Source organism: Mytilus edulis, chromosome 1 (genome assembly GCF_963676685.1).
Source record: "Mytilus edulis chromosome 1, xbMytEdul2.2, whole genome shotgun sequence".
NCBI lineage: Eukaryota > Metazoa > Mollusca > Bivalvia > Mytilida > Mytilidae > Mytilus > Mytilus edulis.
Genome location: NC_092344.1, coordinates 10,960,432 through 10,988,188, shown reverse-complemented (window position 1 = coordinate 10,988,188; position 27,757 = coordinate 10,960,432). Strand labels below are relative to the sequence as shown.

The 27,757-nt window shown below is 30.3% G+C and overlaps 1 protein-coding gene across 2 annotated transcripts in view; it reads left to right on the top strand.

Moving 5' to 3' along the window:
- LOC139523820 (transient receptor potential cation channel subfamily V member 5-like) overlaps nt 1-25,591 on the top strand; it is a 59,686-nt gene extending 34,095 nt beyond the window's left edge. The window contains exons 7-17 of one of the 2 annotated variants that reach the window (XM_071318146.1): nt 1,036-1,117; nt 3,720-3,835; nt 4,532-4,648; nt 6,724-6,831; nt 7,027-7,178; nt 11,528-11,637; nt 12,177-12,283; nt 13,690-13,713; nt 15,911-16,072; nt 16,964-17,176; nt 20,779-25,591. In XM_071318146.1, coding sequence (XP_071174247.1) covers nt 1,036-1,117; nt 3,720-3,835; nt 4,532-4,648; nt 6,724-6,831; nt 7,027-7,178; nt 11,528-11,637; nt 12,177-12,283; nt 13,690-13,713; nt 15,911-16,072; nt 16,964-17,176; nt 20,779-21,627 — 2,040 coding nt within the window. In that variant the 3' untranslated portion in view covers nt 21,628-25,591. The remainder of the gene's footprint in view (nt 1-1,035; nt 1,118-3,719; nt 3,836-4,531; nt 4,649-6,723; nt 6,832-7,026; nt 7,179-11,527; nt 11,638-12,176; nt 12,284-13,689; nt 13,714-15,910; nt 16,073-16,963; nt 17,177-20,778) is intronic. The other variant, XM_071318154.1, reaches the window with a different exon arrangement.
- The last annotated feature ends 2,166 nt before the right edge of the window (nt 25,592-27,757 follow it).

The following is a 27,757-nucleotide window of genomic DNA, read 5'->3' as shown; positions in this document are numbered from 1 at the left end:
ATGATAACAATGATTTTTGGGTTTCACTTTACAATAGCAAATATGTCTATTACCATTTTTATATCATTCATTATATAAATCCACAATACCTTCAATCAAACTTTATTTTAGTTCAACACTTTTTTTTCAGGACAACTCAGGCAAAAGTGACTGTTATGAACTTTGTATTTATTCAGCGCACCTTGTCAAGGGAATCCATTTTAGCTTCCTTGACCTGTTGCCCATCTATCTACCATTTGTAAACTTTTATTCTCAATAGCTACTTAGAAAGCTAAACCAAAACTTGGTCACAATCATCTATGTTTCAAACCTTTGTCCACTGTTCACTCTGATCAAAGACCATGACTGCTGAGGTTAAAAAAAATAGAATGTGTAGTTAAAAGAGGAAAGTTAAAAAAAAAAATTATGTCTTTCCATGTAAAAATTTAGTCAATTTTAACTAATAGTTGTGTCATTAGTATTTGGAGATCCCCTGTGACATACTTTTGAGATGATTATTGCCTTTAGTAAGACAATTTCATGGATAAATGGAGAGGGTGGGAAAATTCAGTTGTCAACCATAATTTAGAGATATTGAATTATGATTTGGTTGATGATTGTAATGTAGATAAAAAATCTGTGTGATTTTGTCTTAAGTTTGATCTGCTGTTGACCTAATTATTGCAATGGACTTTATCTATTTCTACCTACTGGGGATTCATTTATTTTCGTGGGTATCAATTTTCGTGGATTTAGGAAAACTTACATGTTCGTGGATATTTAAATTGATTTGATGGTTTTCCAAGATCTGCACATAAACCTGTTAAAAATGTGTTATTCGTTTAACATTTGATTTTGTTGTTCGTCTGTACTAATGAAAATCAGTTTTCAACAAATAATAATGAATCCACAGTATTTTTTGCCATATAAACAGATTCAAATAGATAGGTGAGTATCAAAACACTCTGCAAGAGTGAAAAGAATTTATATCTTAATTGTATATTGTCTGTAAACATTAGATCATCTGATACTTATAATGTTGTATTTGTTTTTCAGGAACTTTGGAGATACAGCAATATAACTTGTTCTGTTTACCCTCTTCACTCAATAGACTCTATAGGGCCAACAGGAGATTCAAGTAAGTCAGCCTGGTACAAGTTATATTCATAACTAACCCCGGTAGGGAAAGAAAGGTCAATTAATTGAAATAAAATACCAGTTATATTCATATTAAACTCACATTGGTGTATAAAAAGGTCCATGAATTGACACACACTACAACCTTGTATTGGCATACACAAACAATATTACAAATTGGAGAATGCCCAACAAATTATTTCACAAGATATTTGTTGTATTCACACATAAAAAAATATGATACAATACTGGCAAAGTTCTTTAGAAGAAGAAAACTATAGCATTTACTTGTGGAAGTCATCTTTTACCGTGCTCTAAAATTACTTATAAAAGAGCTTATTTCTTTTGTCTGGCACCCAGTAGATCAATTTCAAATTACAGTAACTTACAAGGATCTACCATTCACCACTGCAAAATATGGTAAATAATGCTATTATTGCAGAAATGAAATCATTGAGTGTTTATGGACAACAATTACTACCGTCATTTATGTCATGGAAGAAGTGGATTTTTTTCCAAAGTAATTACTATTGACCATTTACAGTTTTAATAAATGAGAATTTATTAAAACAGTTTAACAGGTGAACATATAGTCAGGTTTTGTTGGGAAAAGATGCATGTAAGACCAGTCAGCATTTTTTTGAAAAAATGTACCACATATTTTGAATCATTGTCAATATTATTTGCAAACAGGAAATTGGACAGGTAAAAGTTTTGACAGTTTTAATAAATGCTTAGAAGATAACTATATGCAGGTACAGCTAGGCAAAGGTATTTTTATTTGACCATTCATTTTTATTTAAAAGACAAAAAATGAACCACCTATTAATCATTGTTAATATTATTTGCAAACAGGAAATTGGACAGGTAAAAGTATGGGCAGTTTTCATAAATGCTTGCAAACAGTTGATTTGCCATTAGATTGAAGTTTTCCCAGAATACCTTTTACCAATGATATCATTTTATCCCATTCAATTGTTTTGTTTTCCACAATGGTTAGGAGAATTTGATTAATTTTTTTATTATTATTTTTATTAATTTTTTTTACGTTTTTTTTAGCACCATATTAGAACATCATTCCTGTTTATAGGTTTAAAAAGGGACCCTAAAACTTATGAAAGTTTCTATTTGAATACTTAGAATATTGAATTAATTAGATTGATTTACATTATGGATTACCATCAAGCATGCATTTTGTTCCTCATTGAATGTAAAGCCAGTTTCTTTGTATTATTCATTTTAATGCATTTTTACCACATTAGCTCATTTGTCCTTTTTGTTGTTAGTTGACCCATGAATTATTATCTGAAGACAAAATCTTAATTGAGCATTAATTATATTGATCAATATGATCATGGTAATATTATCATTGTACAAATGTATGATAATTATTATCCTTGAAGAGCTTGCCTCTTCTGATTTCCAAACAAAAGAGAATTCCATTAAAAAAAACTAACGCTAACGTGGTCTGCTCTATAGATATAAGAAGATGTGGTATGAGTGCCAATGAGACAACTCTCATCCAAATCACAATCTGTAGAAGTAAACTATTATAGGTCAAAGTACGGTCTTCAACACAGAGCCTTGGCTTGCACTGAATAGCAAACTAGAAAGGGCACCAAAAATGGCATGTCACTTTGTGTAAAACAATTTAAACTGAAAAACCAATGTTTTAATCTATATATTAAAATGAGAAACACTTAGGAATCACATCAACAAATAACAACTACTGAAAATTAGACTCATGACTTAAGACAGGTGCAAACGAATGCAGCAAGTTTTAAAATTTTAGTACCAATCTTCCCACTTATCTGAAAACACAACATAATAAAGACACACTTTAAAATATCCATTGAAATGGCTTACCTCAATTCAAAGACATATTAACACAAGTGAACATACTCTGAATGAATAATTTTGATCTAAAATATGACACAATGTAAATACAAAATCAATAAAATAAGGGGTTATATGTTAAACAATTTCAGAAACCCAAAATTGAACAAAATGCTGCCAAATGAATGTATTGTGTGATAATTACAATATTCATTTTGACGTAATGGCAATTAAATGATATTTGTATATTTTTCTTGTTGTTTTTTTCTCCAACAAAAAATGTACAATTGACTTTAGAGAAACAAAAATCCCAAACTTTTGTCACTGATGGTTTTAAATGAAGGTTCATCCTTTTTGGTTACATAGCTCTTTGAATTTTATGGTTCTTAGCTTGGCTTACAAATATTCAGCTTTGAGCGTTCCTGGTAAAGGGAAATCCAGAACGCTTCTGACGCATGCAATTTATAACATGTTATTTTCATATTTTTCATCCAGAAAAGTGCTTCAAACATTTTTCTATGCAAGATGTCAAATTCTTTCTTTTTCTGGATATATAGCACCAGTCTACATTGGCAGAGATATTTCTTTTGTTTTTAATCATTGGTAACATAAATTAATAATATACATGATATAGTAGATAAGTGATTAGTTCCATTTTAATTAGCTAAAATTTTATTCTCATGCTCTTTGATCTTTCAATTGTAACGTAAGGATAATGTATGCATTTTGTAAAAGAAATTAAAACTATTAGAATTGTTTTTTTTCAGATTTTAATTCTGCATTAATGATAATTATCAACGGCGAAACAGATGAACATTTAGAGATGCTAGAAGGTGGTGTAATGAGGCAGTTACTGGACGAGAAATGGAAAACATTTGCTAGGGTATAAATGTTATACAAGAAAAAACATACTAATTATAATATTGGCAAAAATCATGTTTATTTCATCATATATGATGATGCAAAAAAAACCACAACGTCATGATTTTCAATACATATATATTATTAAGCATTTAAATGTATGTGCTCAGATGTTACAGTTAGTTTTATATTTTTGATGATGTTTCTCAGTTATTGATGAGGGGAGGAAGGAGGGGTATTAAATATTTAAGAATAATTTATGGGAGATTTGTTTTCATTCAAACATGCGTTAAATGAGGTGTACAAGAAGTTTGAATTTGCTCTGTGTTTACTTTTGATGCCCAATGCATGCATATGATATTACCTTCTTTAGTTGTTAAAATGCAAATTTCTTTTACATGTAGTAAAATAGTATTAAGAAACTGAAAGCAAAAATCTGAGAAGGTCAGTTTTTAATTATCACGATGTTCATCTTGTCACATTTTTCATGTGAATGAAAATGTGTTATTTTTTGAATTTTTATGGAAAGTAGTTATCATTAGTTAAAGAAGCATAAATGTCAACTTTTATTTAGACCTGTGAGGCTCCAGAAGGGAATTTTGATAAATTGATGATCAAGTCTGTTCATTTGAAATTATCTGATATTATTCCCTTTACTTATTCATGTTATTTGATACCAACAATGACATTTTACATATATGAATTTTATATTTTACAGAAACGATTCTTTATACGATTGGTGTTAGCCTTCCTCCATCTTGCATTAATCAGTACATCTGTATATACCAGACCTCCTGAAGATGACCTACTTGCCGTACATAGTTCCTCTGATATTGTAAGTATATATATTTTGATAGCCTGTGTTAGAGGTAATATTTTTTGTGTTTCAATTTCTCGTCCAACCTTTTTTTTTCATCATTTGTCCAGAGTTGGCATATTGCACTAAGAACATAAATGTCTTTCTTAAATCACCATTACATTTTGTGTAAAAATTAGGATTTGTGGTATGATTGCCAATGAGACAAATTTCCCCCAAAGTTCAAATGAAGTGGATGTAAGTAATTATATACAACCTTCAATAATGAAAAATACCCATATTGTATAGTCAGCTTTAAAAGGCCCTGACATGATATATATGAAACAATTCCAATGAGAAAACCAACAGCCTAATTTATAATAAAACAATGTATATAGTTTGTAAGAAAATAAATCACATTTTTATTAGCTCACCTGGCCCAAAGGGCCAAGTGAGCTTTTCTCATCACTTGGCGTCCGGCGTCCGTCGTCGTCGTCGTCCGTCGTCGTCCTGCGTCCGGCATTAACTTTTACAAAAATCTTCTCCTCTGAAACTACTAGGCCAAATTTAACCAAACTTGGCCACAATCATCATTGGGGTATCTAGTTTAAAAATTGTGTCCGGTGACCCCGCCAACTAACCAAGATGGCCGCCATGGCTATAAATAGAACATAGGGGTAAAATGCAGTTTTTGGCTTATAACTCAAAAACCAAAGCATTTAGGGCAAATCTGACATGGGGTAATATTGTTAATCAGGTTAAGATCTATCTGCCCTGAAATTTTCAGATGAATCTGACATTCCGTTGTTAGGTTGCTGCCCCTGAATTGGTAATTTTAAGGAAATTTTGTTGTTTTTGGTTATTATCTTGAATATTATTTCAGATAGAGATAAACTGTAAAAGGCAATAATGTTCAGCAAAGTAAGATCTACAAATAAGTCAACATGACCAAAATGATCAGTTGACCACTTTAGGAGTTATTGCCCTTTATAGTCAATTTTTAACCATTTTTCGTAAATCTTAGTAATCTTTTAGAAAAATCTTCTCCTCTGAAACTGCTGTGCCAAATTATTTGAAACTTGGCCACAATCATCATTGGGGTATCTAGTTTAAAAATTGTGTCCGGTGACCCCGCCAACTAACCGAGATGACCGCCATGGCTATAAATAGAACATAGGGGTAAAATGCAGTTTTTGGCTTATAACTCAAAAACCAAAGCATTTAGAGCAAATCTGACATGGGTAAAATTGTTAATCAGGTGAAGATCTATCTGCCCTGAAATTTTCAGATGAATTGGACAACCTGTTTTTGGGTTGCAGCCCCTGAATTGGTAATTTTAAGGAAATTTTGCTGTTTTTGGTTATTATATTGAATATTATTATAGATATAGGTAAACTGTAAACAGCAATAATGTTCAGCAAGGTCAGATTTACAAATAAGTCAGCATGACCAAAATGGTCAGTTGACCTCTTTAGGAGTTATTGCCCTTTAAAGTCAATTTTTAACCATTTTTCGTAAATTTTATATATCTTTTACTAAAATCTTCTTCTCTGAAACTGCTGTGCCAAATTGATTCAAACTATGCCACAATCATCTTTGGGGTTTCTTGTTTAAAAAATGTGTCCGGTGACCTGGCCATCAAACCAAGATGGCTGCCACGGCTAAAAATAGAACATAGGGGTAAAATGCAGTTTTTGGCTTATAACTCAAAAACCAAATAATTTAGAGAAAATCTGACATGAAGTAAAATTGTTAATCAGGTGAAGATCTATCTGCCCTGAAATTTTCAGATGAATTGGACAACCTGTTTTTGGGTTGCGGCCCCTGAATTGGTAATTTTAGGGAAATTTTGCTGTTTTTGGTTATTATATTGAATATTATTATAAATATAGGTAAACTGTAAACAGCAATAATGTTCAGCAAAGTAAGATCTACAAATAAGTCAACATGAACGAAATGGTCAATTGACCCCTGTAGGAGTTATTGACCTTTGTAGTCAATTTTCAATCTGCTTCCTTTGTTTAATATTCACATAGACCAAGGTGAGCGACACAGGCTCTTTAGAGCCTCTAGTTAATGATTTTTTTCACAATTTTATTTTTTCTTTATTTCAGATTCGATTTGTAGCTGAAATATTAACCGTTTTAGGATGTATAGTAACATTAGTTGTAGATTGCTTTGAAATAGGAGCTCAGGGATTCTGGAGTTTTGTAAATAATTGTGTAAGTATTGTTCAAATGTATACACATTATAGTTTAAAGTTAATTATAGTTTTGGACACTGACTTTATTTGTGTAGGTCAATGGTCAACCTGTTGCCTCAGAGTTAGTGTCATTTTTAATAATTCTCATATTGCAGTAAGATTCATTTAAAGGTTTTCAACTTACGTTTTAATGATGTAACATTTTGTATTACAGAGACATGCTCCAGCTCTTACGTTATATTTATTGTCATGTGTTCTGCTGCTGGCGTGTATACCATTCCGCTTTCTGAGGTTACGATATGTAGAAGATATACTGCTAATTGTAGCAACTCCGACAGCATGGTCATTTCTTCTTTTTTTTGCAAGGTAAAGTAATGTTTATTGGAATAAAGCAGAACTGATTTAGTGTTTTGTTAATCCAGGTTTAATGCAGTTTGCCATTAAAAAAAACAACAATTTTTTTTGAAATTTTATAAATTTAAATCAAAACATTGTAACGTGACGGTACCCAAATTGCACCTATTTTGACAGTTTTTTCACCTACGTTTTTTTATGATCAAGAAAAAAATGTCTATATTGTGTTTATTTTGTAGCCCTATCCTTCTTTATTGTATAGGTACACCAATTTTATTTTGAATCCATATTGAGTCATAAAAAAATAGGTTTGAATCAACCTCCAAACTATCCATGATTCTGTAAAGAGGAGTACCCAAATTGCATCCATGCTGAAATTTACATCGTCAAAAGTCTCATAACCGAGCTTTTGTTTAATTTCTGCAACTATTTTGAACAATTGGATATTTGTCCATGCTTACTCTTCATATTTTACGAAATGGATACTTATAATATATTGTATTTGCTAATTTTAAAAAGATGACGTTTTGATGACGTCGCATGGTGACGTTTTCGTACATTTTGCTTTTTCAGCAAAACAGTCCATCTGTTGATAAATACTGTGAACGTTTTGTGTATATCTAAATATGTTTATCTATGTTGAAAGACGTGCATAGTATCAAATCATAAAAATACAAATTGTTTAGTCTCTAGGAAATCTTGTAAGATTTTTGTTGCTATTTTTTCTAAATAGGTGCAATTTGGGTACTCGGTGCAATTTGGGTACCCTTACGTTAACTTCTTAATGACGTTTTTTTTTTTAAACTGTTGACATTTAAGCAATGATTAAGCTTTTTTGTGTAATAACATTGAAATATTGACAGCCTTATTGATTCTGGTAAATACTAGTAAAAGCCATTATTCCGATTAGCTATTTTTCCAGATTTATGAATTGTGCCATAGAGATTTGAAAATACATGTTGTTTTGCAGTATCTGTCCAAATTTTCATTTTCAACTTAAAAAAGATTCTGGTCTCTACCATAGACTGTTAAAAAAGTATTTCAGCAATAAAAAAAACTTGGAGACGTTTATTAAATCCTACTGGGAAAGTTTTTATTGTTAAAACCATCTTTCAAGAATTAAGACTCAAGAAAATTCCATAGCAAGATATTTTTAAATATTTATGAATTGTAGAGGGTATCCAGGGACAGGAGCTATGGTTGTTATGATGTATCTTATGCTCAGAACAGATTTTCTCAAATTTAGCATCATATTTGCTATATTTATTGCCCAATTTTCTGGAGGTATTTGTGTATAGATTACATTGCATATTTGATATCCATGATTGTTTAATCCTTCAAGCGTGTTATCTAATATTGCATCACATCAAAGTGTGAAACACACCAGATAGTTAATAACCTAAATGTTGATTTTTATGATGAACATTTGTTCTCTCCCCAATAGTGTGTAAACACAATCATGACTGTCATATGATTCAAGTGGTGTAATCATAATCTTTAACTTGTACATTCATTAGCTAAGATCAGATAAAGGACGTTTTTGGTCAGTCCCATAGCAATCAAAATACCAAAAAAACATTGGATATCATACCTATTCCAGTTATGAAATGATACATATATATGTAGGACTCGGAACCGCGATGGTACTCCGAACCGCGATGGTCACGCTGAAGTGCAATGGTGTACGCTGAAGTGCGATGGTAACATTGTGACGTTAACTTGTTGATATCTACGCTGAAGTGCAATGGTGGTTACGATGAAGTGCGATGGTGGCTCTGTCATAGATGGTCTAACTATAAAGTTGACTTTAATGAAACTATTAAGTGTGATGGTTTATACCAGCTAAATGCGATGGTCTTAAGTAAGAACTCTATTGAATGAGGTGTGATGTAGTGGTTAGCGTTTAAGCTTCGCATTTGGGAGTTCAGTTTCAATTTTTAGTTAGGTCTAATAAAAAATACATACAATTCTAATTTGCTAATCATCCGCTTACCACGGAGAAGTATGGAGTCAGAAAAAATGGGCTAGATGGCATTAATTTAGTATACGCGATTCGATTCGCGGTTCAGCGTGTCGATCTATATAGTGCTTCGCAGGGTCCATCTCATTTTATAACTTGTTCTCGTCATATCATAGCCGAGAAATTGCTCATAAGACACTCATTCATCCATTTATATAATATCGTAACAGTTTTAAACAAATAAAAGCCATCAAGTACATGTATGCTTGACTTATAGCGAAACGTGACGCGAGTTCTGTGAAAAACTTGAGATTAAGCTGATTTTCCGCTATTCAGCAGACTATCCTATTGTAGAAGATTTATACTGTAAGAACAATATAATTAGACTTATATATAGTGCGAGTTTTCTTACAAAGCAGAATTCATCTCAATAATAAAGCAAAATTATATCGACTCAATAAATATGATTGCTTTTAATAATTTTTATTTTATTTAAAAAAAGTTTCACACCAAATTAAGTGAAACATAGTTGAAGCAAAGACCCAGACATTTTATTGGTATTACAAAATGTTTGCGGCATAACACCGAACGCTAGATAACCAATCTGCAGACCAAGATAATATTTTAGCCGATTTGTTCCTCATGATTTGTAGCATGACTTAATTATAAATTATTTTGTAACCTCAACCTCTAATGCTCAAAACTGTTCTGGACTTCCGCAATAAATCTTCATCTAAAAAATCTTATCCACCTGCCTGCGAATCCGTGTTGTTTAGAACACGTCACAACAACAAAAGGTCGTGCTATGCCATCGCACTTCAGCGAAAGGACCATCGCACTTCGGCGTAGACCATCGCACTTCAGCTTGACCATCGCACTTCAGCGTCCCCATCGCACCTCCGAGTCCTACATATATGTAAGTTTCTTTAAGGGTTTCAGAAAATACAACAGAATACCACTGTGTTTTTCAAATATGGACCTGCTGAATTTAATAGAAATTTTCAGTTATAAGTGTTGCTTTTAAATGAAAGTTAGAATTGGCTATTTCAAAATCTAATGCATTCTAAACGTCCTTAACAATGAAAATTCAACCAATGACATAGGACAATTATCATTTTGATGTGCAAAAACTGAGATAACTCATAGTCCTTTAGATAGTGAAAAGGTTAATTGTTCATCTGTGTGAATCAAGAAACCTGTTGTGATTAAGTTCATCAAACGATTTGCCAAAGGTTAATCTATTTGGTGTGGTCACTTTTTATGCAAGATTTGAGTATATTGTATATTGTAATAGTTTTATTATGCATGAAAGGTTTACATGTTATAATCACAGCTGAAAATGGAGGGAAGAAGCTTGTGCTTTACAATATAGTTATTTATTATGTAACCAGTATAGCATAAATAACAGGGTACCAGTTTTTGTCGAGCCTGCATTTTTTGTTGCAGAAAGCTTGACAGGGATAGTGACCAGGTTTTATTTGACCTTGACCTCATTTTCACGGTTCATTGCTCAGTGTTAAGTTTTTGTTTTTGGTCTGTTTTTCTTAAACTATATGCAATAGGTCAACTATATTTGTTGTATGGAAGAATTGTTAGCTGTACATGCCTGCCTGGCATGGTTCATCTGACTTTGACCTCATTTTCAAAATATTATCAATGATAAGTAAAGAAGGCAAGAAATTTCAGCGTGTGCACTCTTGTTCAAATAATTCTTTGTTAAAACAGCCTTTATCATGTTGTGCCCCATAAAACAGATATGTTGTGAATACATTGTAAATCCTCTTTCAAACAAAATTAATGATGAATAAGCAGACTCTGCTAAAAAAAGAATGTTTTCCAAGGTCATTATTATAGAATTGATGTCAGCATTCAAATAAAAAGAAAGATTTTTTTGGTTTTTGAAAATTTGGATAGTTAATTTTTCCTATATTTATGAAATAAAAATGATTGTTAAGATAAGATATAAAATAAATCTTGCACATATAGCATGTGTAGTATTCGGCTTTCTTTTTCAATAATTTTAGAACATTGTATTTTGATTTTGTTTATTTGAATAAAGAGTTTATTCTCATTCCCAAAATGTATTTCCTTCTAAATAGGATAATCCAAGGTATAATAAGAAAGTTTTTTACTTAGTGTACTATGATCAATCTTCTTGGTCATGGAGTGTACTATGTGTTAGATCAATTTTCTTGGCCATGGAGTGTACTATGTGTTAGATCAATCTTCTTGGCCATGGAGTCCATGTTTCTTTCCTCTTTGTTATAAAGTGCATCTATACAGTTATACAATCTTTCATGCAGAATAAATTGATATTAACAAATACACTCCTTAGTCCTACCATGCTTTGAGTAACCTCACTGTTTGAACCATGCACTACATAACAATGATTTGTTTACAGAAGTGTCAAGCTGACAGGGCCATTTGTATCAATGATCTATAAAATGTGTATGGGAGACCTGGTCAGATTTGGTGTTATATATGTGATATTTTTAGCTGGATTTACACAAGGTAGGAAGTACACTGATTAAAATGTTATGTAGTTACCGAAAAATGGCTATGTGCTAAAGGCAGTACTTAGACTTATAATAGTTTACTTTTACATACTGTGACTTGGATGGAGAGTTCTCTCATTGGCACTCGTACCAAATCTTTTTATATCTATATCAAGTTGTCTCATACTATTGTAGTTACAGGTAGTTGATAAATAAATAAAAAAACATTTGTGGATGAAAATGATCAATAAGAAATCAAACAAAGACTCATCTGCCTGAAAATGGACGTGTTAGTTCATGAACAGAACTGGTCAGCAAGACATTGTCACCTGACCTTGACCAGATTTTGTATTGATAAGAAATGAATACATGTGGAGAGTGTATGTCAATTAAACAGCAACCCAACATTACAAATAAGCAGAAGGCCTCTAAAGGGCAGCATAAAATCTTATAATTCATTAGTCAATTTAATATTCGATTGTGTATGTACAATATGAATTGAACTTTCAGTTTCTTTATTGAGATATCATAACTTTATGATTTAATATTTTTCAGCTTTTTACTTCCTGTTCCAAGGATCAACAGATAATCAATCTCAAGGTTTCCTCACTATAGGGGATACCATCATGACTTTGTTTCAGATGACCTTGGGTGAATTCAAGGTCAGTATAACAACCATATAATAATCATGATATACACACTCCCTGTATGGTATATTTGTACTGAAAACCATCATATATAATACTAATAACATCCTTGTATGAGTATTGATTACAAAAAGTCACATCCTTGCGTTTTCCTTCACAAACCAAGCATGAAGCATGCAAGATCATCTGTTATGGACATGTTGACATACAGAAAAAAGGGAGGCAAACATTTGATTTTTGACCAGATAATTCACTAAGAGCAGGGGTTTAGGGATTTTTCACTGTCCTATCATTCAGTACCACTTAAAATGTGTGCTTGGTTACTCCTTGACGAAGAAGTAAAGTAAAGAAAAAACATTTTTTGTAATTGCCATTTAACAGGGAAACTAAGTTTTTAAAAAGTCATTGCCATCCCTTTAATTCACATCTAAATCACATGCATTGGTTTCAGGGGGGGGGGGGGGGGACAAAGTTTTAGTAATATTTTGAGACCTTCCTATATATTGATCCTGATAATTATCTATGTTGAATGGAGTTCTTGACAGATTTATTTTTAGGAAACTACAAATAAACAAATATTGACACAAATTAATCAAATCTTAATTTAGAACCATATCATGTCTTTTAATTGACAAATTAAAGCAAATTAAACAAATAAAACAATATGTGAAATAGGGAGAACAAAGCACAAAAATTAAGGAGACCATGTGTTTTATGGTGCACAGTACCTGTTCTGCATGAAATTCCAAAGTAACTTGATTGCATGTGAAAACAGCATACTGATTCATGTGAATGACTGTTTATTGCATGCAAATACATTACTGTGTTTGTAATTGTTTTGTGTGCTGTCATTGTGGAAAATATGATGAAATATAACCTCTACAATAAAAGAAAATATTTTTAATCAGAAGAACTCTATGCTTTCTTTTCAGGAATACATTTTTAGTTTTAAACAGATTTTGCAAATATATTATCTAAAAGTGACAAAAATAATTGATTCATATAAACAAATATCACTGCTGAGACCCAATTTATTGGGATAGTATTCAGTATTTATAGTAGTGATTTGGGATAGGAAAATTTTATGTCATGAAATCTTTCAAACAAATTAAAAATTACGGGAATGCATTAGCATGTATCTTTGGTTTAGGTATATGATGCTGAAAATGCTTCATCCTGATTTGTTAACCTTTTTTGTAAAAAGTACCTTTTAAAACTTCTTTTTTGCCAGTTACTTTGGGTTTTTTTAAGGTAGCATTTTAAAATCTTCACTGCCAAGAAACACTATTTATATAAACTTGTTTGCATGACAATGTCTTTGTCTGTGTAAAGAATGTCCCAATTGTTAACCCTTTCACATGAAACCAACACTTTATACCAATGTTTTGATACCTATGTTTCTTCACACATGCATGCTATAGTTAAGCAGGAGAAATACTTCTCAGGTATCTTTGAATATCATATGTAGTTCTTATAGCACATTTTAGATTATTTTCTCACTTTTTGTATTGTTTAATGTATGCGTATATGTTACCCATTGTTACATGTGCTTAGAAATATTTTTAATTGGTAAGTAATCTTTATAGTTGTAAAATATAAATTGACTTTACTACTTTTTTTTTATTCATATGCTTTCCTAAAGAGCGAAATGAGTAAAGTCATTATTTGCTGTTTTTTTATTGATGCTTTAGATGTTAGACAATGGTAGCTGTAAAAGATCTTCGAAATAAAAGTTTTTAAAAAGAAATCTTTTAACTAAAATGAGTAGTTAATTAGGGTTAAAGAATAAAGATAAATGTTTAAATTTAAACTTGGGATAGAACAAAAACAAAGAAATCTCAAGACACCCAGGGATAAGACTTCTAGTGACAATGGTTGTCAAAGTCAAAGATAATAGAGATTTGCCGTTTCAGAATCTAATGCATTTTGAGTAAAATATATTCAAAAGTGTACATGATTTGAAAGTCTTTAAGTTGGAGATTTCAGAGTCTTGTTTTCGTGCACTTATTTAATTCTATATATCATGACAAACATTCAAATAGATTAAAAAAGAGGGTTCAAAACCCATAGTAAAGTGTTATGTATGCTGTCGTACATAAGGAAGTTGGGTGAGAGAGTAATGCCCATGACCCTTGACCATCAAAAACAAATAACTGGCTGTTTACAAGAGGCCTGCATATTTCAAAAATGGACCAGTGAAATAAGTGTAAAATTTAATGGATTCAGGACAGATTTCTTTTTATGCCCAATGTTTTCTGGCCTGTGCATTGGTTCGTCCATCCGTTCGTTCGTCCCTTCGTGGGGAATCTGTGTACTGGGGACACATTCTTGTTTGGATATGTTCTTGTAGCTAACGTGATATTCTAGAAAATTTCATTTTTTTTATCTACAACAGTAAGACGGATTATAAGATGTAGTATGATTGCCAATGAGACAACCTAATTGAACAAATCCCTGATATTGATGATATTGATGTAAACAACCTAAGATCAAAGTATGGCATTCAAAAATGAGCTATAGCTCATTCCCAATAGACACCTTCAGATAGCTATGAAGCAGGGAAAGATATGATGCAGTTTAACATACTTAGATTGATTCTATCGTAATTCCCGGACATTTGAATGTTGAGAAACTGTCTGTATTTTATATTAGCAGTAGAGGAAATCTTTTAAAAATATCTTGTTAGCTTGAGTAATGTACAAATAATAGTTGTATTTTTGTTGTTATTGTTTCTAATTTTATAAAGATTGTTTACCTTATTACTGAAAAACCAATATTCTATACGTTGGATTAACTTATTTTCGTGGGAACCAATTTTCGTTGATTTAGGAAAACTTACATGTTATTTTTGTGGTTTTGCCGAAATTTGCATTCAAACCTGTACGAAATTTGTTATTCTTTGAACAGTTAATTTCGTGGTTCACCTTGACCAACAAAATCCACGAAAGTTGGTATCCAACGAATAATACTGAATCAACAGTTATTGTACATAATGTTTTAGAGTGTATTTGATGCATCTCTTATGCTGATCATTTGAGATCCACTTCAAAGTCAGGTCAATGCAAAGTTTTATTCATATTGGAACTGTCAAGATATTTCATGCTTTCTAAAAGTTTCAATTAAAAAAACATATTTTAGTAACCATTCCAATTCATGAAAAATGTATAAAGACAGCTCATCTTTATTGTTTAAGTTCATTGTCTTTTATAACCATGAAAACACATTTTATCATTTCCTATTTTGTTTATTTTTAAATTTGTGAATAGTTCATCTTTTACAAACTATTGATATGTCAGACGAAGTTTGAAACCTTTTACTGTTTATATAAATTTAAACCCTGGAATTTTAAAATAGTATGCAATACAAGTGAATACCAGTAAATATAAAGCATTCACAAATGAGACAGCAATGTACCTATTGAATTTTCTTACGCACTAATTGAATACATTTCAACTGTCAACAAGTTTTAAGTACAGTAAAATATAGTTTAGTTTATCATTAACATCAACGTTATTTGGAGATGAAAATACAGTAAACAATGAAGTTGAAAATGAAATTGTACCTTTGATTGAAAAAAAAATATAATTTTGGAATATTATTTGTAACAGAGAGTAAATTTTACATGTTAATCATTTATTTCAGTACCAAGATTTTAACTATACAAAGTATCCAGGTTTGACTAAAGTGGTATTTGCTGTTTTTATGATATTAGTACCAATATTGCTGTTAAACATGTTGATAGCTATGATGGGCAATACTTATACACAAGTTATAAATAAATCAGAAAAAGAGTGGAGAAAACAGGTATGTTCTTTTACACAGTCAGGATTTGTATATATAATTTTTATACTTAGGACAGGTGCATACAAATGCAGTGGTTTTAACAGGTGCCAACCTTCATCCTAACCTGAGATAATAGTGTAACATTACAACATATAAAAAGACACACTATATAAATATCAATTGAAATGGCTTAACTTAAGACATGTATGAAAAACATTGAAAGTCTATAATTGCCAATAACTAAATTGATTCTATTATTTCACAAATTCAAATTAAGTTGTCCCCCATTGCTAATTGTAGACTGGTGCCATACTGAACAAAATACGCTGCTGTCTATGCAAATCAAAATAAGTTTAATAAAAAAAATAAAAATAAAAAAATAGTAAAAGTGTTTAGCTTAACAAAAGAAAGAATGGAATTAAAATATATGGAAAAGTAAAAAAAAAAAAACACAATACTGTTACACATATACCGATTTGTTGTTTCCATTAGCTCTTCATTGTCAATGAAAATTTATGTTTGACCTAAGGAAAGCAGCTGAAAAAAATGATTTTATTTTGTACAGGTTCAAATTTAGATTCATTGAATCGTCATATTCAAATTTTATGTGAAGATGCATAAATATTATGTAAAGTGTGCTTGTGAATTGTCAATTTTTCATCACAAAGCAGAATACACTTATAAATATTGTCACTAAAAGCTCTAAACTGTGTCAATTTCTCATCCTGGATAAATAAAATAACTCGTTAGATTTTTCCCTTCTTATCATAACATAAAGTTTATAGAATTGACAATTTTATGTATAATCTCAAATTTGAAATTGACTTTGTATATATATATATGTAATTTGAAACCTTTAACAATCACTAATTCACTATTGCTCATATTGAACCATATTATGTATATTTTTAGTGGGCTAAAATTGTTGTGGTTCTAGAGAGGTCATTTACTAGGAAACAGCTACTGAAATTTCAACAAGAGTATTCCATTAAATTAACTAATACTGAAGACTGTGATCTTGGTGAAGGAAAAGGCAAAGTATCAGAAACAAGAGGCTTAATGGTCATCAAAACATCCAATAAAACAAAAGCTAGCCAACGTAAAGGGGCTATTAGTGCATGGAAGGTTAGTAACGTTCATTGTCTCGTTATTAATCATAGTCAAGATTTTCAAATAAAGTTGAAAAGAAATACATTGTGTTTTAATGTCATACAGGGAAATGACATTCAAAACTGGATTCAATATTTCATTTGGCTGCCTTAACTTTTGATCTAAATAGTTCCAGATAAAGGTAATGCCATACCATACCGATATATTACATAGGAAGGATGCACACTGAAATTGGTACCTAAATATACTTAGAGATCAATAAAAAAATTTAAAAAATGTTAACTTATGTTCTTGAACCAATCGTAGAACTTAGGAGTTGAGATTTTGTAAATATTGACATTATATTATATTTGTAAACTGTGACTTATTGCAGAGAGCGGTAAAGGTAACTATTTTTGTACTCTTGAATGTATATAGATATCCCTTAATGAGGTTGGCTGATATGTTGACAATGAAAACAACAATAGCATTTAACTAGTTGTAATGTATTACTGATAAATATTTTCTCTCTTTCGATACATTCTCCTAAGGCAAAAAGAGTGATATATCACTGTATAGGAGTTTTTATGTTATCTGTTATATTTGATTGTAAACTTTCTTTTCGACTTATTTCTCGGATTGATACTCATTATCCATGAAATTGCTTTGTGGAATAAGTATTTACAGACCAGGGCTCTAATCTCTTTCATTAGATTAGTGTGAGCCATCAATTGGTATTTGTCATATACCAATTTTACCAAATTCTTTCTGATGTAATCAATAGACTGTTTAACAGATGTATACTTAGCTTAATAAAAAAAGGGGAGGGAGAAGGCAAGTTATTACAGAATTTGTTTTTAACCAAGATAGAAGCCTACTTTTTTAGAAAATGCAAGTAAAACTTTGGTGTTAAGTAGAAAACAGTGTTTCATTTGAAACATAATTGAAAACTTTTCTGTAAAACCTGCCATATATTCCATGTGAATGGTACAGCCTTCTTAAAGCAAGATTTTCACTCCGTCATTATATTTAGACATGATAGAGTATTTGGATGGGCCATACTTTGGATCTACGCGAAAATTTTCATTTCATTTTCTTTATTATTGAACCTCCATTTGTTGTTGATATACATACTTATAAAGCAGTCACTTATATGTACTTATATAAGCACAATCTCTCTCCATTTAATTATCAATCTGATTAAAATTTCGATTCCATGTTTACGCTTTGCTAAGGATCTGACAATACTCCTTCCTACTTTCTGTTCTGATAAATTTTATATCAACCAATGAAATGTCTACCTCCAAATTTATGGGGTCGTATAATACTACGAAAAAACCTGAATATCCCAAAAGTCAGTAAAACAGAAAAAAGAATATAGTGTTTTTAGATCCTTGTAAGCAGAGCTTAGACACACAATCTATATTTTAATTAGGTTGATTAAATATAAATATATATATACTTAAGTTTACAAACATTCACATAAACCCAAAAAAGTCTATTTAAGATATTCACCCATTCTAGTAAATGGATAAGAATTTTTTAAACAATATATAAATATTTGTTGTAATCCACATCATGGTATGATTCTAAAGATTTTTAGGAGATTTTGATTTTTTATCTTAGTGGATTTTTTAGCTTACAGTTGGCCATAGAAAACTTGATTTCTAAGCAATAGATATTTTTTCAAATGCACAATTTTTTTCAGTAGATTTGATTGATTGCTTTCATTGGATTTCAAGCACGGGTGTCTAAGACACGAATTAATCTATTCTTGTTTTTTATTCTCTCTTGTTTTTAATGTGTATTTTCTATTAAAGTCTAGGTTTTTTTTAAACTTGTAAAAAAATATAAGCAATATTTCACTTTAAAATTTTATTGGTTAACTGATGAAACCTACATTTTATGCTTGATCAAATTTATCCTCCTTTTTTTTTTTTTTAATAGTATGTAAGTTTTGTGTTGAACTGTTTAAAAAATACAAAAATACTGCTTCATACCTATTTCAATTATTATTTTTTCTATGTTTGTGAATTTATGGTGCATAGGATTTTATATTATGTTTTTATAGAAGAGAAATTGGAGTGTTAGAAAACATTATGAGTATAAATCTATGTCAAACGCATCTGTAGTTATAATATTTTGGTTCACTGTTAGATTAATTGTTTCATTCTCTTGTATAAGCTTCTTTGAACCATTCCATGTCTCAAATTATGCTATGAATTCCATGAGTTTATTTACCACTATGCCAGATAATAATTGTTAAGAATCTTTAAATTGAGAATGGAATCGTGGAATGTGTCTAAGAGACAACAACAGCTGAAGAATATTTTTTTTAATGTAACAATTTCACCAAGTAATGGCTTACAGTTGATAGGTAGTTGATACAGTAATCAAAGTTAAAACAGAGTAAAAGTATTGTAGTTTAACATTACTAGAAAACCTGGGAAAAAATCATTTCAGAATGCATGTTTATCTTTAAAACATAGATAGCTTAACAAAATGCCCATTATTTTTTTTATCTTACATAGAAAAATGCAATATCTGTAAAGCATTGATTGACAGGGCTTTACACTAACATGTTTAGTTTTTTAGTCCTATGCCTGTTTAGTTAGTTTGCCCATGGTTTGTTTTCAAATAGAAAGTTTTTCATTCCTAAAGATATTTGTTCATGTACTTAATTAAAAGATATCCTGATAATATTTTTTTTTACAAAAGTAGGTAAAGATTGTTAGAATTAAGTCTGATTTAAAAATATATATATATATTGTTGAAATATGCATATACAACACATGGTCTTTGTCAGAATGAATGATACAGTATACATGGTTTGTGATGTGCAAACTACTTTTTTAACACAATTTAGAGCTTTATTCATTATATCTACCGTGTATTGACTTTGGTTGATTCAGAGTTTTGAATACTATACAGATACCCATCTTGATGGAGGCTGAAATAATTATGTATCTCCATTTGTTTATGTCTCTAGATGTCCTTTTTTGTTTTTTGTTGCTGGGTTGCAGTCTTGTTTTGCAGATAACACTCATTTCCTTTTGTTCTTTGTCCTGAAAAGCTTGAAATATTTGCCACTGGATATTAAATAAACAAGAATCAATTAATTATCCTTTTATTCATATGGATTGTGATGTCAAATATTTCAGTAGAATTCTTGATAGAACTTTTAATTACCAGTGTTGCAGAGTATTGTATGTGTCCTATGGATTACTAAACTCTTGTGTCAACTAGCCTACAAAGTACATGTTTATGTAAGACTTTTCATTAGCTTCCCAAAATAGGTATGTTTCCTTCATCATTTTACCAATTTGGTTTCTTTAACATTTCTTTCATGCAACCCCTTCTCTGAAACTTAGGATTGATTTTATACCAAGAATGTTTTAAATGGTCAGCAAACTTGTCTTTCATTATGACCTTCATTTGACCTAGACATTTTCGTGTCCTGAATTTTTTTTTTTTTACCTTTTGCTATATATTATAATGCTGTTTTGCGACCCAAGCGCATCAAAAATAGAATTGTTTAGTTGTAGTTGAATTTTATAATTAAATGAAATTATCGAATTTTATAATTAAATGAAATTATCCAATTTTATAATTAAATGAAATTGTCTTTTGTTTTACAGAGAGTTGGTAAGGAAGTTGTCAGACAGATGAAGGTACAGAGAGCTAAAGGCTCTATTGGTCCAATCATACTTAAACCAGCGCCAAAAAGATCTCATGATGACGGAGATTCTAGTGATGATGATAACAATCAGTCATTTGCTGCAGCAATCCAACAGTTAGCATGGACAAAAGACATAGATTTGACAAAGGGCAAAGCATTAGTGACAGACGCTAATGTTATAGAAAAGTCAGGTCACACTGACAAAGAAAATAACATAAAAAGTAACGGTGCAGCCATACCTAATGGCAAACCTCGAACATTTCAAAAATTTGTCAAAAAGCCACCTGGTACTCCAAAATCTAGCCCAAAACCATCGTTACGTACTTTAACGGTCAATAAAATATCACCGTTGTACGAGGTGAAATCTACTGATGAATCAAGTAATAGTGATATGGACACCAAGAAAAAGATAACTAATACAGAGGACGATCTCTCTAAAAGTACCGATTTAGATGTAACAAAAAGTACTGCCAGGGAGGATAAAGTGATTTTAGTCAAAAGTGATAGTGATAAAGAAGATAAGGATGCTTCAGGTAGTGACCATTCAGATCGTTTTAGTGTAGGGGAGGGACCGAAAAAATCATGGATTGTGCCAAAATTAGAGACAGGAGAGGAAATTGCTAGTCATGACTCAGACTCTAAAGGAGCAGAAAGTCCTGTAAAGTCACAGAAAAAATCGCCTAAAAAGTCCAAAAAACACCATAAACGTCATGGGTCACCGGGCAAAAAGAAAGACCCACCTAGATCCTCCTCAACAACATCATTGTTACAATTAGCCGAATATTCTAGTAAAGAAAGTGAAGGATGATGATTCAAAATTGTGATATTGTTTTCTTGTTTTTTTTTTTAATTTGTTGATTTAATTGTTGATAAACTAAGTTTATGTTTAAAAAGTTATTATTAACATTTGTACATTGACAATATTTTACCCAGTGATAACTTCGTCATATATATTCAATATTTTGAATTTTTAGCCATTCCTGTGGAATTTACATTATTCTTTTTTTGGTATATAGTTATAATTTTTTGCAAAACTCATAAAAAAATATATTCTAAGAAAAGCCATACAAAAATAATTCAATAATTTTTAAGAAAAGGCTATGAAAATTATTCAATACTTTTGAGAAGAAATAATTTAATAAGTGATTAATTATGTGTGCCTTTCAAAGCCATTATCATCATTGGAAAAAAGCCTTTTCAGAGCATTGTGAAGTGACCACATACATTGTATTCCTTTAGATCTCAATTCCTTTAAATAACTCTTAAGAGATAAGTCATTACCAACAAAGTCATTATATGTTAAAAACTGTACCACTTTTTAATCATGTATTTACCAAATGTATACATAAATCCTGAGTAATTGGTAGGATAACATCTTTGGCTAATGACCTGCATTTTATTTTTTGCCAAAATTTAGATGTTTGAACAAAAAAAAAATACATAAACGGCTTGTATTTGATTAACTGTTTCCTGTACTGTACAAAAAATGTATGTACAGACATGTCCTGTGTCCTGTTATATTACAAATTGATTAATGATTCATTCCGTCCATTGATTTCCATAGTCTAGTTTAAAAATCTATTTTATATCTATTTGTTAATACTATTTATTTTTATACATGTTTATAGAGTTGCATTTATTTACTTATATTTTAGATAGTTTTATTTTTAAATGACTATTTTAACATTTTTTCAAAGGGTAATAATTTGTTTTTGTTATCTTTACATTTTATGGGGTATGTGTACACAAACAAAAGCTTAACATTTCAATGTATTTTAATACTGAATGACTAATATTTGGGTTTATACTTACTTCATGCATGGGAGACAATTTTATTCATTTAGTTCCATTTTGAGTAAGCTATGGACTCCTGATACAGACCAGTAACATAACAGTAGTCATTTCAAAAACTTGTATTGTAAATTCATAAATTGTGGCACATATTTCTTATTATTGCAATTTACACAAATTTGAGAATAATGATTGCAATTTCTGGAAATTCTGCTTAGAATTCATGCTATCAAAATTTAAAATGAGTATTTGTTTTCTTTAAAAGCCTGTTCCATCACAATTTTTCCAAAAAATAAAAACACTTAAAAAATTTGTGAATTTACAGTATTTTTAACACAATTACAAGGAGAGCATCATGTTTCTTTTAGTTTTATTACTAAATGAACTTAATTTTTCTTCCAATTAACAATACATGCAGTCTACAGTTAAAGTTTTAAAAACATTATTAGATTCATAAACCATCCTGTATTTTTACCAAACTTGGACAGAAGCATCTAACAATCAAAAGATAGTATCCAGAGAAAAAAATTAATAATGATTCTTTCCCCATTTTTGTTGATCCTTCAACTAACAGCAAATGTAGGCGAGACACAAGGTTCACATAACCCTTAATAAAATAATTTTGAACTAATTTCAAGTTTTTTAATTCTCAGTCATTCTGGTTATTAGCTGTCTTGCATATTTTTTGGTTTAATGTTTTTGTTTGTCTTTCATTGCTAGGTCATCTTAATTCATGTATTGTATTCTCAATTGATTTTAATGTATTAAACCTATCACAATAATTGCTTAAATTTAAGATATCAAAGTCTTTAGAACCTGTTATAGCATTTTATTTACTTTTTATGTTAAAGGAAAAAAATAATGAATCTATATTGTACTTTCAAATGATTAGATTCTTAGCTAAGAAATTCTTATTGTAAAAATAAAAATGTTTCAAAAATCAAAATTACAAATTTTTCGTGTTGTGATGTTTTAGTTGATTTCAGTGGTTTTGATGTCTCGTGCAATATGTCAATTTAATTTTTGTATAAACATGATAAACTAGTCTGTTTGTGCCAAGAAAGTAGTCCCCATTGCAATATCAGATGTTAAAATGTCACAGTTAATTTTCACTGTAAATTTTGTTTGAATAAAAGAATGATTGTATTGTACAGCTGATGTATATGGGTAAAAGATAGATTGTATCATTAAGTAATATTGAGAGTGAAAGCATGACATATCATTGTTTTTTTTCTCCATTTATTTCAGTTTAATATTCATCTATGTCTTATGTTAGAATTATTAAGTGTAAATATTTTTTACATAAAAGCAACTGTGATAATCTTTTATCTGTAATAACAAAAGAGTGAAGTTGCAATGTGGCATTTAGCATGAATCATGATTTTACAATAAAAAGGTCCTGAGCAAGTTAAAAAGCATAAGGTCGAACAAATACAAATTACAAATAAAATTTTGTATTTTTAGTTTTAATTTATATAATTTTAGCTTGCTTATGGTCTTTATTACTTAGGATGAGAAATTGATATTTTAAAAGAATTTACAATTTAACTATTCCAGAAAATAGGGTTTGGGGTTGGAAAAGACTTATCCTGACACTTTCTACTAGAGTATTTCATTCTCCTTATTTAGAGGGCCATAACAGTTATTCTTAAAAATATACCTCACAACACCAATATGTAGCCCACAAACCATGGGGCACAAATGAATATTTGAAGAGTTTGTTAGTTATGGTGTTTCCAATTTTCCTGGATTCTCAAGATTTTTTTAATTAATTTTTTTAGTTGATAGTGGTTTTTATAAATTCTGGCTCAACATCTGCAGGATTTTGCAATTTTAATTTCACATATCACTTTTAGCCTCAAAATCCACCAAAGCTAGCTTTATGTATATATTTATTTTCAAAACAGTTTATGAGATGAATGAATTATCTCCCTTGGAGTTAATCTAAAAAAAAAAAAGAATTTAAACTTGAAATTTCCTGTTTTAATAAATGTTTTTCTCACCTTTTCAGTCCCATTCTTTTTTGTTTAATTTTTTTCTGGAATAGTTAAAAAATGTGATATAATATAAAAAAACCATCAAATTGTTGTCTTGAGTTTTATTGTAAAGCAGAAAAGGCAAATCACTGTGTAAAATCATGTACACATTTTCAATCAATATGCAGTTCTTTGTCATCATATTGTTTGCAATTTGAATGAGAAATTGTTTTTTTAATGTTGAGAACTGTGTCTAGTGAAAAAGTTTCAGTTCTTTATAGAAAACAATTTTGTTTGTAGAATTGTTGTTGAAATAAGTTATAACATTTATATTCTTCATGTTGATATGTGCTGTCAAATTATACCTTTTATTCTGTGTTCAATTCTATCAAGCAATTATTAAATAACTTTTAAATAAGTAAGAAATAAAGAGAAAACGGTATGGCTGAAATTTTATTAGAGGAATGGCATCATTTTTATGGTTCTAATAAAACCAGATAGTGAATGCCTTAGCCTTCAATTTTTGTAAAGTAACCTTTACATATTAAACTGTTATAACAATTGGTTCATAAATTTAATACAAAACAAAAATTTTACTTTTTCATGAAGAACCATACTTATATTTTTTAGTTTGAAAATAGTTTTCCTTATATTACTGAATGTCTCCTTAAGCAACAATTATTGATATTATGATCAATAAGGTTGAGAATGAAAATAAGAAGAAATCATTTATTTGTCAGAAATGAAAAGAAAACAGTATAGTGTTTAAAATATCTGACATTGTCCATTGCCTTTTCTCTTTATCATAGTATGTTTTTTAGGTCAGAGTTCAAAAACTGGACTATATGTAGATATATTGGTTGTTTTATCTGAAGGTATAGTTTACAGCACATAAATCCCAGAATCTTCCAGTTGTAGTAAATATAATCACCCAACCATGTCATTCAGTGACAAGTACCCTGTATATATTGTCTATTAACCAACTAATAAAAAAATAAGGAACAACATGTTTTAAACTTTCTTTGCCTACTTTAAAATTGAGAATGGAAATGTTGAATATGTCAAAGAAACAACAACCCAACCCACACACAGCAAGAAAATTCCGCACCTGGAATACAGGTTCAGCTGTCCTATAAAAAGCGTGTACTATTTCAGTGAAAATAGATGTCATACTTAACATCAAAACATATAAATAAACTTAATTAAAAAAAATTACAAGACTAACAAATGCCAGAGGCTCCTGTATTTTTAGACATTTAAATGATAAGAGAGACAGAATTTATAAGGGGCAAGGGAATGTGACAAAAAACATTTTCAATTCTAGAATTATTTCCACATCTTTAAATTCTCTAACTTTACTTTGCCACAGCCAAATATAATGAAACTTAAAGAGAAATTGTAATTAGCAAAATAGTTCTCCAAAGTAAGTCTTACTAGTACCTCATCATGGTCTAATGAATCAAATGACTTTTGTTGAAATTACTGCTCTAGAAAGAAGGTTTTTATCAATTTTGCTTCTCTTGCAGAAACTATGAATGCTCTTTTAACCAGAATTTAAATCCTGATTTCCGTCTTTTTTAATGCATTTAAATTTATTCACTGTATGTCAAACATAATGACAATAGTGGTAATTAAAATAACAGAAAATATTGGAACTCCAAGGAAAATTCAGAATGGGAAGTCTTTCAAATGGCAAAATCTTAAGCTCAAACACATCAAACCAAAGAAAAAAACTGTTGTATTTTTGACATGGTACAGGCATTTTCTTATGTAAAAAATGGTGGATAAAAATATTTTTACAGCTAGCACTTGTATGACAGTCTTACACATACACAATGCAGGTTAAAACTTAAAACAGTCGCTTTTCATTTCACTGCATTATATCATCACATTATAATTCAGATGACAAAAAAAGAGGGGGGATAACAAGAGTTATATGGGATTACAGGACACTTTTAATAGAGGGTTGCTGTTTCACAATGCGGCTACTATTAGTCACGGTAACTCGTTTCTTCAAAAGCTTCAATTTTATCACAAAAATGTGGTCAATGAACCATAATGCATAAAAACACGTACAAATCCCTGATGATAAAAATCATATCATTCAGAATAAAACTGGCACTCGGTCATCTTGAGGTAGAGTAAAAAAAGCTATTAAAACTGGCATTCGGTCATCTTGAGGTAGAGTAAAAAAAGCTATTAAATTTTTGCAGTATTTTGTTCTTATTAAATGTAGAAAAATAATCAACATATGTGGTTTTCTTGTCTAAGCTCTATATTCTCTATATGAAAGATAATAATTATGTTGGCTGACAGCAGCAACATATATTAAAAAAAAATCATTTGTGGTATTTATTATACTAATCAGCTGGATCCTATCATTTCTTTTTGCATTTTTTTTTTTACTTAATCTAATGAATTATACTGGGTATCAAAAATGCATTAATGATTTTTGGAAAATGACGCAGTCATTGTTCCATAACTGCCGACCTGAACTTCATTACATTGCTCTGCCTACCGCGCTTGGTTTCGTATTTCCTATTTTCCAAACAAACTGGAATCTGCTTGTGTTATCATTATGCATCATTGTGTAGTATTAAACCAGCCAGGACCCAGTTTACACTGGTTTTTGCTTGTATTCCACTACACTCGAACAAAGTGTTGTAGTTTGACGGGAACCAGTTTTAGAATTTGTAAACTACAAAACGTAATCGGTTATTGTTCATTCCGTTTTGGTGTTTCATACCGACTTATATGGTTTGAATAAGCTTAAGACCATTCAAACATTAATGTGATAGGTATATTAAAGATTGTTTTACAAAAGGATTGAACTGTTTTACTTTCAAAGTCGTACTATAGGGATATCTGTCATATACGGATTTCCACTCTCACCGGTTAATTTCTTCTTTTACACGTGCTTTGGAAACTTCCTGTTTAATCGCAAGTTTTAAAATAGTTTTTGAGTGAATTAAACTTATTTTAACAATCATGAAGCGTTCCAGAATCATTTTAAAGCAGTTTCTTCTTCTCTTTGATGATGGAAAATAGGTTTTCTCAAGAAAATACCGCAAACGATCGCAGAGGAATTGAAACGTACAAGTCAAGTCGGCACCTGGTTAAATTGGCATCTAGTCAAATCGGCACCTATTCGACGTCAATTCGGCATCCAAT